Genomic DNA, 13,208 nt, shown 5'->3' with positions numbered 1-13,208 from the left:
AGTTCTAAATAGGGAATAGAAAACCGTGATGGTCCATCAGTTTGTAATAGTCTATAGTGGAAAACTGAAAATGGTTAGGCAAGAAAACATGCATGTATGGAATTAGGCATTTGTCTCATGTGCCCAAGGGGCCATTCCTTTCTGACTACCAAACCAGCAACACGTTTCCCTTTTGTCAGGGCCCCATTTCTCGTTCCGCTTTGATATATTTGATTTGAGAGGAGATAAATAAATTTACCCTTTTCGAATATAAATTTTAAACTCAAAACCTAATGTTTTTTACAAACCCGCAAAAGTTCTGGATTTAATCTCGATTACCATTAAATTTCAATGGTTCAAAACATCATATTCTTTCGAAACTCCTAATATGTTAACAAAAATAGTGTTATAATGATTTATTTTGTTTGGAACTTTTATTCATTTTTCGGGTAGCAAGTGGCGACAATCTTCTTAACATGACGACAACAAAACATTAAACTCAATGACCATATCTAGACTCTTCCAACAAGACATGCGAGTTTAGGTAGTTCACTTCTATATGATTCGCTTTTTTTATTTGTCATATATTTTGAGTTATCATAATTTTCCAAAACTGACCACGTAAAACTTTGGTTTATCAGTAAAAACAACTTTGGTTTAGTTCAGTTCAACACTTTTAAAGTTACCAATTCCGTTTGTTTGATTCTTTATCAATTAATCTATTTTATGTATATATTAGAAAATAGAGAAATTGATAACTTTACAATTGTTGAACTGAACAGCTGGTTTAGAGCTCAAAATTGAATAAAATTTTGAAAACCAAAAAGTTCAGTTTGGTCGGTTTGATTTTTATTTGGTTTGGCTAGAAAGTCGCATGCCTACTTCCAACTATAATACTCATGACAACTGACGGTCTCATCGTGTAGCGATTCTACCATTAAGAAATCAAAAACCCTAAAATGCTGGTAGTAGTGATATTTGAGTTAATATAAATATATATAATAAAGTATACATGAGGAAAAGAAAGTGGGGAGAGACGAGAAACGCGTAGAGAAAGATGGTGACATGGCTATGGCCTAACCCCACATGCAAATCCCTCTTATCGTGCCATGTTGACGTTCTCTTTGGGTCCTACTCTGTTCCCTTCACCTTCAACATCCCTTCCTTTATTGTTGCCTCATTTCTTGTGTTCTCATATTTATTTCTATTTTATTAGTATCTAATCTACTAATTTATCTTTTATTATCTCCACAACACAATTCTCCAGCCAGTGTCTTTCCAGTCTCCTTCCTGCCAAAAGCCTAATTTAAATGTTAATTATTTATAATTTTGTTTAATTTTTATTTTTACACATGTTTGAGTTCTACCTCCACTGGTTAACTCAATATCGAATTTAAAAATTTTCTTTATATGTGAACTTTTCATTGTAATATTGTCAATAGTTACCTCATCATGCCCACGAGGAAAACGTGGACCAAAGGACCCGAAATTTCTAAGATTTACTACATGGAACTTTTTCATTATCCATTAAAATAGTCCCGCTTACCGGTTTACCAGAAAAGTCATATACTCTTTAGTTTTTGGAAGTTTATTTTTACCATAGTTGGCGGCGGTGGCGGACGCAGAGTGATGAGGAATGGGTTCACGTGCCCCCAACTAGTTTTTATTTTCTTTCAGTAATTACTTTTAATTTAAGAAATTTTTTATAATCCTACAATGAAACGTAATGAAATAAAATGTTGTGCTCCCATCTAAATATGATTCTGCATCCCCCTATCTAAATATGATTCTGCATCCGCCACACTTGGCGGTATCAATTTGAAGATTCCGTCCTATCAATTAAGTTTTATACGTAAACTTCGTTTTATGGCAATTATCAGTGTCCAGTTTTCTCTTGTAACTTACTTTTCTTGATTTGTTCGTTTGTGTTACTCTCAAGATCGTCTCTTATTTGCATTGCCAAGTCAAAAGAAAACTATATATATGGAGTATATATTAGCTACTTATGGTAAAATACATATCCTGCTTAAGAAAATGTTTTCATTGCGTTGTGTAATAATTTGATAGATCATAAAAGAGATTTGTCTTAGAGGAGCGCGTGCAATATCTTAGTTAAGATTGGAAAGTAATAAGTTTAGATTATTTGAGGTTATTGTCCGATCTCACGTTTGTTTGGCCATGTGACGTGGCATTTTCAGACCACCAGCCTTTATATAAATAGGTGCCCCCACCAAGCTCTTCAATCCCAAAACACATCCCAACTTGTAATAAACACAAACTTTCTCTCTCTAACCCAACTTCTTTGTCCTTGTTTAGTTTTTTTCCTCTCCATAAATCAGAGACAAAAAAGAGTGAATCAAGAAAAGACATAACTATGGCCGTAGACTCTAGCCTCTCGTCGCCATTGGGACCTCCAGCGTGTGAAAAAGACGCGAAAGCCCTCCGTTTCATCGAGGAAATGACTCGAAATGCAGATACGGTTCAAGAAAACCTCCTAGCAGAGATTCTGAGACGCAACGCTGAGACGGAGTACCTCCGTCGCTTCAACCTTGGAGGTGCCACAGACCGTGATACCTTTAAATCAAAGCTTCCAATCATTACCTACGAAGATCTCCAGCCCGAGATCCAACGTATCGCTGACGGAGACCGATCTCCCATCTTATCCGCCCATCCCATCTCCGAGTTCCTCACCAGCTCCGGAACCTCAGCCGGAGAGAGGAAACTCATGCCGACCATTCAAGAAGAGCTCGACCGTCGCCAGCTTCTTTATAGTCTCCTCATGCCCGTCATGAATTTGTAAGTCCTTCACATTGATAAAACTTAGTCCTATGGTGTGTCAAGGTTAACAAAAAAATATTTACTGTAGGTCTCGGGTCCAAATTCAATCTAATATTTCTTCACAAAATAAATAATAAACAAAAATAAAAACTTTGTAGACTGTACATATTTGTTAATTAAATTTCTTTATAATTAGTTCAAGCGTTGACCATTTTCTGTCCTTTCTGGAACAGGTATGTGCCAGGACTAGATAAAGGAAAGGGATTGTACTTCCTGTTCGTTAAGTCGGAAACAAAGACACCGGGTGGGCTACCGGCTCGACCAGTCTTAACCAGCTACTACAAGAGTGATAAATTCAGGTCCCGACCATACGACCCCTACAACGTGTACACTAGTCCCAACGAAGCCATTCTCTGTGCCGACTCCTTCCAGAGCATGTACTCTCAGATGCTATGCGGCCTCCTTGACCGCCTCTCTGTCCTCCGTGTGGGCGCTGTTTTTGCCTCTGGTCTCCTCCGTGCCATCCGATTCCTCCAGCTTCACTGGTCTCGCTTGGCCAACGACATTGAGTCAGGTTCCCTCGACTCTGAGATAACCGACCCGTCTATAAGGCAGTGCATGTCTGATATTCTCAAACCGGACCAGCACCTGGCGGAGTTCATCCGCCAGGAGTGCCAGACGGAAAATTGGGAAGGAATCATCACCCGGATTTGGCCCAACACTAAGTACCTTGATGTCATCGTAACTGGAGCCATGGCTCAATATATCCCAACATTGGAATATTATAGCGGTGGCCTCCCCATGGCTTGCACTATGTACGCTTCCTCCGAGTGTTACTTTGGTTTAAACCTTAACCCGATGAGCAAACCATCTGAAGTTTCGTACACCATTATGCCCAACATGGCCTACTTCGAGTTTATCCCTCTTGGCGGCTCCAAGGCCGTTGAACTTGTTGACGTAAAGATCGGCAAAGAGTACGAACTCGTTGTCACGACCTATGCCGGTCTATGTCGATACCGAGTTGGTGACATCCTCAGAGTCACGGGCTTCCACAACTCAGCACCTCAGTTTCATTTTGTGAGGAGGAAGAACGTCCTCCTCAGCATCGACTCTGACAAGACTGACGAGTCTGAGCTTCAGAAAGCGGTGGAGAACGCATCAAAGCTGCTTCTCAAAGAGTGCGGCACCCGTGTAGCGGAGTACACTAGCTACGCAGACACAAGCACGATCCCGGGCCACTACGTCTTGTACTGGGAGTTGTTAGTGAGGGACGGAGAGAGGCAACCAAGTCATGATACTCTGACTCGATGCTGCCTCGAGATGGAAGAGTCGTTGAACTCGGTTTACCGCCAATGTCGAGTCGCTGATAACTCCGTTGGACCGTTGGAGATTAGGGTGGTAAGAAACGGGACGTTCGAGGAGTTGATGGACTACGCCATCTCAAGAGGTGCGTCAATTAACCAGTACAAGGTACCGAGGTGCGTGAACTTCACACCTATAGTGGAGCTACTTGATTCTAGGGTTGTGTCGGCACATTTTAGCCCAGCTTTACCGCATTGGACGCCGGAGAGGAGGAGGAGATAAGGGCAGGCCCATGTTTTTCATTGGTGAAGTCAAAGTCAAAGGCTTTAAATTGATAAGCGCTTTGGTATTGTAATATAATTAGATTCCTCGCTGGTGAATTAGTTTTTCTTTTTCTTTTCATAGTGTTTTTTTTAATCTCATCTCGTTTATTTTTCCATGTGGATTCTCTGTGTAATTTGTTTTCTCTTTCTAGTTGGGACCAAAAATCCTGGTTAGAGAAGTTTTTATATTCCCAGGGACCATGTATGCTTTGATGGAAATTATTGTCATTCTATCGGTAAATTTGTTTGAAGATGCATTGGGTAAAAGAGTTGGCACCGTTCGTTTGTACATCTGGAAGATACATCCAGATGATCCAGATGGTCCATCTAGATGTTCTATCTGTGTGTTGTTTATTTTTTTCATTTCGTTCATGCATCTAGATGAATCATCTGAATGCAACTATGTTCGTTTGCTTTTCATTTTTAACTTGCATCTGCATCTAGGTAGACTTGTTAACAAAATGACTAAAATATATTTTTTACGTTTCGGCGGAAAAATATCATTTTTACGGTTTTCGCGAAAAATATTTATGCGGTTCTCGAGGAAAAATGTGTTTTTGAGGAAAAATAAGGAAAAATTATGTGTTTTTGACGAAAAAGTGCATCTTTATGGTTTTGGCAGAAAAATACATTTTATAGACTTGTTAACAAAATGACTAAAATATATTTTTTACGTTTCGGCGGAAAAATATCATTTTTACGGTTTTCGCGAAAAATATTTATGCGGTTCTCGAGGAAAAATGTGTTTTTGAGGAAAAATAAGGAAAAATTATGTGTTTTTGACGAAAAAGTGCATCTTTATGGTTTTGGCAGAAAAATACATTTTATGGGTTTGGCGGAAAATACGTTTTTTGCGGTTTTGGCGGGAAAAGTGTGTTTTGCGGTTTTGGTGGAAAATGCGTTTTTGATGAAAAAGTGCTTTTCTACGGGTTTGACGGGAAAATTTTTTTTTCGGGATTTTGGCGGAAAAATGCATTTTTTGCGGTTTTGGCGGGAAATGTGCATTTTTGCATTTTTGACGGGAAAAGTGTTTTTTGTGTTTTTGGCGGGAAAATTGTTTTTTCCAGTTTTGGCGAGAAAATGCATTTTCCGGTTTTGGGAAAATTGCGTTTTCCCGTTTTGGCGAGAAATTGATTTTTTTTGTGGTTTTGGTGGGAAAATACTTTTTTTTTGGTTTTGGCGGGAAAATGCAATTTTTACGGTTTTGGCGGAAAAATGTGTTTTTCGGTTTTAGCGGAAAAATGCGTTTTTCCTGTTTTGGCGGAAAAATGCATTTTTTGGTTCTGGCGAAAAAATGTATATGCAAAAAAAAACGGAATTTACGGTTTGAAAATAATATTTTGATTTTAAAAAGTCATTTTTGTCATTTATCATTTGGACTGAACTAGATGCATCTGCATTCAGATGCACCATCAAGATTCACCTTCATTTGGGTGAGAATTTGAGAAGAGTTTTTAAAAATTCAGCTGGATGTTCCATCTGGATGTAATATTATAATGCATAAAACGAACATCGATTTGCATTTTCACCCAGATTGGATCACCTGGGTGAGCAAACGAACAACACCTTAGAAGTTTGGCAGTTAACACAAACAAGTGAGTTCAAGTTTGGACATCGAAAAGAAAATTAAGTTAGCTTGCATATGCAGGTTTAAGGTCAATAATATGAAAAAAAAAGAGAGGTCAAATTTAACTGTGCGACCAAAAGTTATGTTTATTTTAGGGAGCATTGGTTAGTCTAACCAAGAGAGAAAATGAGTGATCAAACGACTGCTCCTGATGTGGAGGAAGAAGTTTGGAAATTTCGAAAAGTCTGTTTCGATCTGGGTCACACCAAAATGGTGGTTGGAAGTGATTGTAATCCTAAATGACAATAGATGGCCATATTGTGTAGAAGTGTAGAAGATATACATATTATCACGCGAATTGAATCGGGGCTCTCAATCGCAATCCCACGTATCGTCTCCTTGCATCGCCGAGGTCAGAGTTGCTCTCTATCATGCGATCAGCCTCCATTTCACACATACCTGTCTTCGCACAGACTGTCAAGTGCTCGTCAGAGCTTTATCCTCGGGTTGTCGATCATCGATCGTTGGAGCTCCACGAAGTGATGGCGGACATCGTCTCCATCCTTTAGTCTTCTGCATTTGTTTCTTGTTCCATTTACTTTGTTTCGCGTGAGTCCGATAAAGCTTGTTGACTATTTAGCAAAAACCTGTCTATTTTCAAATTCTACTGGGTTCAACCCATATAAGTTTTTTAATTGAAAAAAAAAAAAACAAAACGGGGCTACTACCGGTTCAACAACTAAGCCAGCCACCTTGTAGTAGAACGGTTAACAGCAAACCGTAATCGCTGACGGATGAGTGTTATTCATCGTTTTTGTCACGTTCCGGTTTGTTATGTGGCCAACAAATACTCCAAATCAGACTCGCAAAAGGGGAATTAGGGTTTCATCAGCTCAGAGGAAGAGGAAGAGGAAGAAGAAGAAGACGAATCTTCGTACAATTTCGCCATCAAGCTTCCGGCGATGTCGACGACGACGACGATCTCTTGCTTCTCCCTTTCTCTTCCTCGAGTCACCATCCGTAACAAACCCACAAACCCTTCCTCTCCGTTCCTCTTCCGATCCAACTCGAGATTCCGACCCCTAACTCTCGCCGCATCCGCCTCAACTTCTCCGAACAGTTTCAGCGACGATGGCTTCTCCCTCGACGATTTCGCACTCCATTCCGATTCTCGATCACCCAAGGTTTTCTTCTTTTTCTTAAAAAACTCTGTTTTTATTTTCTCTTTGTGGAATTTGAATTTGAAATTGGGTTTTTTTTTTGCTCTCTCTCAGAAGTGCTTAATTGCAGATGTTATCCAAGAGATTGAACCGTTAGATGTGAGTCAGATTCAGAAAGATGTTCCACTCACTACTTTGGACGCTATGAAGAGAACAATCTCGGGAATGTTGGGTCTCCTCCCTTCTGATAGGTTTCAAGTCCACATCCAATCTCTTTGGGAGCCTTTGTCTAAGCTTTTGGTCTCTTCCATGATGACTGGGTATATATATATATGTTCCTGCTCTTTATGATCATCGTCGTGAAAGTCAATTACTTTTGTGCCACTGGATGATTTGATTTTGTCTTGTCTGCTTTTCTAATAGATTTTATCTTTCTGATGTTTTGGCTATACTGTAGGTATACATTGAGGAATGCTGAGTATCGGCTTTTCCTCGAAAAAAACCTTGACATGGATGATGAGGACTTCGAAAGCCACACTATCGTGAAAGGGACTGATACGGAACCGGATGACGTTTGTGTTGAAAACAATGGTTCGTCCACAATGGATGGTAAAACGCAAAGCCTCTCTGAAATGATTGATAAAGAAGGTCTTGGCAGAGTTTCCTCTGAAGCTCAAGAATATATCTTCCGTTTGCAGTCACAGTTGTCTTCTGTTAAAAAGGTACGGTTTCTAATTCAATCCTATTTTTCTGTTTAGCCTTATTTAATAATAATTAAAAAAAAAAAAGCAAAGTATATTTTGTCAATGCATTTTACAGGAATTACAAGAAGTGAGGCGAAAAAACGCTGCCCTTCAAATGCAGCAGTTTGTTGGCGAAGAGAAGAATGATTTGTTAGACTATTTAAGATCGCTGCAACCTGAGAAGGTTTGTGTCAAAATCACTGACTCATGGGGGCAATGTTGGTTTCATTTCCAAATCTCTCTGACCATCTAAACTATGTTTTTTTCTTAACAGGTAGCTGAGTTGTCAGAACCCGCGGCTCCTGAGGTGAAAGAGACAATCCACTCTGTTGTTCACGGTCTTCTCGCAACCCTATCACCGAAAATGCACTCTAAATTGCCAACATCAGAAGCTCCACCTACTGAAACTGTGAATGCAAAAGGCGACGAAGATTGTGCTGAACTTGTAGAGAACACTTCGCTTCATTTTCAGCCTCTGATCTCACTAACTCGAGATTACCTTGCTCGTCTTCTCTTCTGGTTAGATTTGCCTTGCTTTCTCCCTCTCTTGCTTGCTAAGGTTTCACATGGAATTACACAAATAGATCCTCGCAAAAGAAAGCTTTATTGGGAATTAGTTCTATTATCAAAGACATCTTATAATTATAGTGTGTGTTTTTTTTCTCCTTGAAGGTGCATGCTGTTAGGACACTATCTCAGAGGTTTGGAATATCGAATGGAACTAATGGAGGTTCTAAATTTGACATGCGATGCTAATGGGTCTGAAAACGTTGCTTGAAGCTATCTTTATTTTTCTCAATATCGTCTTAAATCTTTTGTATCACCGGCCTTTGCTTACATACTTGAACCAACAAAGTGTGCAAGTGGAGGGGAAGACTGGCCAGCGTTGGAGCTTTAGATCATGCACATATATGCAGTTTGGCGTTAGCCTGGCAATTCATGTGCTAGGAAAACTAAAACTTATGAGATTGCTCTTGCTAAAATTTGTTTTGTATTTGCAGTATTGTATTGGTGGACCTGTAAAGCAGTAAAGCTAAATGTAACTGTATTTGGGAATATACTTTGTCTTGTCATTAATATATGAAGGAATGACATGAAATGTGAGTGCTCTTATAATACTCGCGCGCATGTGAAACACACATCGAAAGTGCCAAAATTAGAGTTCGTTTTAGCGTCCAAATTGCAGAATCGAAGACCTTTCACATCAGTCCCCTAACAGATGCCGCGACAAATACGAGCAGCCGGTACAAGTGCACAACCACTAAACCAACACGCCTCCTGGACTGATGTGAAAAGTTTTAGATATATTATATTCTTTTTTTTTTTGAACTGAGATATAGTATATTCTTAATATGACTATATATTAAATTAGTCTTTGTACTCGTATTATTTATGATTATTCATATATTTTTTATAACCAAAAATTTAAATTGTTAATAATAAAATTTTGCAATGTGGGACTTTTAATAGTTTTACTAATTTATAATCATTTTTTAAAATTCAATTCAAATTTTAAAATTAAAATTTTAAATTCTCAATACTTGTTCAATATAAAATTTAAAATTACAATAATTATGTATTTTTATACGGTATATAATTTCATTTAAACGATATTAATATATATATATATTTAACCTAAATATCTATTAAATGAAACTTTTTACTCATATAATTTTATTATTATTTGTATGTTGTTATAATAAAAAAAATAAAATCCTAATAAAAAATGTTCTGTGTGAGACTTTTAATATTTTTTGTAATTTATAGCCATTTTTTAGAAATTTAAAATATAAAATATACAGAAAAATCTAAATTTTTATTATATGATTAATGTGATTTTTTAATTTCTTTTAATATTATAAAATTAAACAAAAATGATAGAAGATGCACAAACTGTTATCAAATCTTAATTATGCAAAATCATTAATTGTCATATATTTTTTTATCACATTAGGTAGTTCTGTAGGTTTTTAAAGAAAAAAAATAAAGAATTTATGGTTAGTTTTTTTTTTTGTAACAGAATTTATGGTTAGTTTAATGAAAATTATAGTGTATATGTTTAACCTATTTCTATAAAGATTTTAAAAATTATTCTAGTATTGACATATGTAATAGCTCAAATGCTATAATGCTTCTCAAATAATAAGCGACGTGTGTGTCTTAAACATAGTTTTATGGCAACTATTATCGTTGTATTATTCTCTTTTGTTTTTTTATCTAAATAAAATTACTTAATTAGAACTGAATCAATATAAACCGTTTCCAACATAATACACCAGAAACTTTATAAAATAACACTCAATAAATTAATAAAATTCTTTGGTTCAGAGTTAGACTAGATCAAAATATAACACAAATCGATAAAATCATAAGATAATATTTTTTTTCAGAAAATCCTATGTAAATATATAGTCTATTAAAATCATAAATTAATAATTTATATATGTATACATTTTATCTATGTATAAACAAAACACCATATTACTTATTTTAAATTAAAATAGAATTATTTGCATCGTTTCTTAATACTTCAAGATATTTTAATAATATTTAATAAAATTATATTAAAATCACATTTAAATTATATGAAACATACTCTTATATACACTAAATAATATAGTAAAACAAAACCAAAGTCAAAATTTCAAATTTTGATTAAAGTATATGTAGTAAAATTAAATATTTTCATATTTTATATAAAAATGCATTCTAAATATAAATATCTATATAAAGAAAATTTCATAAATTAGTAATTCTATAAATTAATAAAATATTGTAATTTTAACGTTATTAATTTATAGAATTTTTAATGTATATTGTCCGCTTTTAAGTCATGTGGAATATTGTTGAACATGACTTTATTTCCCTTTCCAAAGCTCATCGAACGACGAATTCAGTCTCTCTAAATTAATGATTTCAAACCCAATAACAAAATTGGAAATCAACCTAAAAGAAAAAGAAAATAGAGTAAGAAAGAAGAAATTGTGCCAACAAACTCTTATACGAATACGATATAGTGATTCTTAGAAAAAGCAGGCAAGAGAGAGAGTTAGGGTTTTAGAAATTATTGCTTTATAATCTAGAAACATTCTTAGCCGATTAGTATTCCCCCTGTCGATTTTAATATTTAAACTACTAGTAGTAGCCAATTCTTTCTTGAATAATATTTTTTTGAATAATTCACTATCAAATTCATATGCCAAATTCAAATTCAACAGTTGATATTGATTTTGAAAAATTAGGAAGAAATTGCACCATAAAAATATCAATGATGGCGGAATTACCTATATNATTTCCTAAACTGTTATGGTTGACCCAATTTCTCAAATGAAAAAAATGTAACAACCCTATGTAGGTTGGTATACTTATTTGTATACTTAGACCAAGATAATTATAGCGCCGCGTTCCGAAAACTGATTATATAAGGATGGGTAAGCTAGACTGATCAGATGAGCTAGTCAATATTAAACGTATCGTCTAGGACAATGTTACTGTCGGGGCCGAACATAGTGGTTGAGCTTGTCAGATAAAGCTGGTTGGATTTTAGACAAGGCACATGACTTGTCATCTAAGATCAGTTAGTTAGTGTAAGGACTGACTGATGTGTGTTTTGGCGGGAACGGTTACTGAGCCAAGCATATACTCATAAAGTTAAATAATACGGATAGTTACTCGCTGAGAAATCTGTTTTGAACCGATTAAATCAGTTAGGCGGTCGACTATATGTGAACCGATTAATGTGACCGAATTGGTCTTAATCGAGTTGGTTCATTGACGTGGAGCGACTACTCGGCCGACCATGCGGTTAGGCGGCCGCCTTTTAGAACAGAGACTGAATCACATAGGACCCTGCAATTTCACTATCTTTTTTTCCTCGGACCGAACGGTTTGCAGCAGCTATTTCTTCGTAGTTTTCCTCAGGGTCAGTCTCCATTTCCTGTAAAAATCATACACAAAGTTTTTTACAAATCATGGGACATAAGGAAATATATAGTGTTGTACAAAACAAACAGAACATGACACATCATTGTGATTAAACAAAACAATAGTCACATAAAAAAAAGGTCACGCAGAACATGATTCATGTCATATGGTATTGCATAAACAATTAGAATAAGACTACTAACTTTGATTCATACAAAACATATCATGATGAACAAATAAAAACTATAAACTTAGTCGGGGATACAGAGTATGTGAGACAGCCGCAAGAAAGACAATACTAGGAAATTGATAAGTGAAAAACTGAAAAACTAACCTTTTTATTTGGAATATCCAACCGACTTTAGTATCACAATTTTAAAAAAACTAAAAAAGTAACTAAGAGTTATCTACTGGTTCAACCGGTGTCCGGGTTCCGGGTTTTAACGGGTTTTTGCGGATTTTACCGGGTTTTTAAATAGTGGATATTTCTTAAAACCCAAACCGGAATACATGTTGGGTCACCGGGTTTACCGGTCCGACCGCGGGTCCAGGTCGGTCGTGAAAACACTGTCTGGCAGTTACTGGAGAAGTTACTGAACTGCTTAACTGATGCTAGGGCGGTTATGGGAATTCTATAACCGTCATCAGGCAGTTGGCCAAGGAAGATTAAATAAATGTCTGAGACAGTTACTTTCAGAAAACTGAGGGAGGAACGGTTATTCCTGGACTGTTAGTGAGCAGGTACATTAATTAGGGTAACAACTTACTTGGGTGGTTAGGGCGGTTAAGGCCGAGAAGTAACCGCCAGAACTCCTTTTTAATGGTATTTTCGTGGGAAAATGGGAATTTACTTTTCCTCACACAGTTTTTAGAACTAAGAAACATAGAGAAAACCGAGAACTAAGAGAGAGGAGAATCAAGTTGTTGATGGCTGGGGTGAGAGTCGATCGTGAGTCTAGATGGAGACCTTGCCATGGTCTGAGTCACGCCAGGGCTTGATGCGAGTAAAGCGATGGATTGCAAGGAGAACTTACATTTACATTCGATAGGGATCGAGCGCAGATCAGTTTGATAAAGTAGTGATCGGGTCTGTAGAGATGTCCAGATATATAGAGATCAACTGTGATCAAGGAACTGACTGGTGAGAGTCTTCATCAAGTCTGATCGATGTATAATTCAAAGGCGGGTGGATCATTTGTTCTACTCTGGAGAGATGATCGCGGGTCCTTGAGGACATACTGCGAAGGAGGCCGAAGATAATTGGGAGATCATTGGCGAGTCATAGGGAGATATTTGTTATGTCTGAGGCGGTTATGATCCATGTTCGGATGATCGTGAAAGATCAGGAAGAACTACTAAGACAGCAGCGGTTGAGCTAATGATGATTGAACCAGAGCAAGGGATTAGTGGATTACGGTATAGTTTATGGCAA

General features: G+C 36.8%; 2 protein-coding genes across 2 annotated transcripts; both read left to right on the top strand.

Annotated features, from left to right (window-relative positions):
- The first annotated feature begins 2,232 nt into the window (after window positions 1-2,232).
- On the top strand, window positions 2,233-4,572 carry LOC106315388 (probable indole-3-acetic acid-amido synthetase GH3.1). Its single transcript, XM_013753114.1, has 2 exons — window positions 2,233-2,775; window positions 2,991-4,572. Exons 1-2 carry the CDS (start codon window positions 2,354-2,356, stop codon window positions 4,339-4,341), a joined length of 1,773 nt encoding a protein of 590 aa, XP_013608568.1. The 5' UTR covers window positions 2,233-2,353; the 3' UTR covers window positions 4,342-4,572.
- A 2,204-nt stretch (window positions 4,573-6,776) lies between these two features.
- LOC106319463 lies at window positions 6,777-8,951 on the top strand. Its single transcript, XM_013757792.1, has 6 exons — window positions 6,777-7,133; window positions 7,224-7,429; window positions 7,567-7,831; window positions 7,929-8,036; window positions 8,127-8,371; window positions 8,525-8,951. Exons 1-6 carry the CDS (start codon window positions 6,912-6,914, stop codon window positions 8,628-8,630), a joined length of 1,152 nt encoding a protein of 383 aa, XP_013613246.1. The 5' UTR covers window positions 6,777-6,911; the 3' UTR covers window positions 8,631-8,951.
- The last annotated feature ends 4,257 nt before the right edge of the window (window positions 8,952-13,208 follow it).

Source organism: Brassica oleracea, chromosome C9 (assembly GCF_000695525.1).
Source record: "Brassica oleracea var. oleracea cultivar TO1000 chromosome C9, BOL, whole genome shotgun sequence".
Classification (NCBI taxonomy): Eukaryota; Viridiplantae; Streptophyta; class Magnoliopsida; order Brassicales; family Brassicaceae; genus Brassica; species Brassica oleracea.
Note: the sequence above shows the minus strand (reverse complement) of the source record. Positions and strands in the feature narration are given on the sequence as shown.

Excerpts from the sequence above, each read along its gene's own strand:
- LOC106315388 (XM_013753114.1), top strand. The coding sequence starts at position 2,354 with ATGGCCGTAGACTCTAGCCTCTCGTCGCCATTGGGACCTCCAGCGTGT. Across the intron at positions 2,776-2,990 it reads CTCATGCCCGTCATGAATTT|GTATGTGCCAGGACTAGATA; the intron begins GTAAGTCCTTCA and ends TTTCTGGAACAG.
- LOC106319463 (XM_013757792.1), top strand. The coding sequence starts at position 6,912 with ATGTCGACGACGACGACGATCTCTTGCTTCTCCCTTTCTCTTCCTCGA. Across the intron at positions 7,134-7,223 it reads CCGATTCTCGATCACCCAAG|AAGTGCTTAATTGCAGATGT; the intron begins GTTTTCTTCTTT and ends GCTCTCTCTCAG. Across the intron at positions 8,037-8,126 it reads GATCGCTGCAACCTGAGAAG|GTAGCTGAGTTGTCAGAACC; the intron begins GTTTGTGTCAAA and ends TTTTCTTAACAG.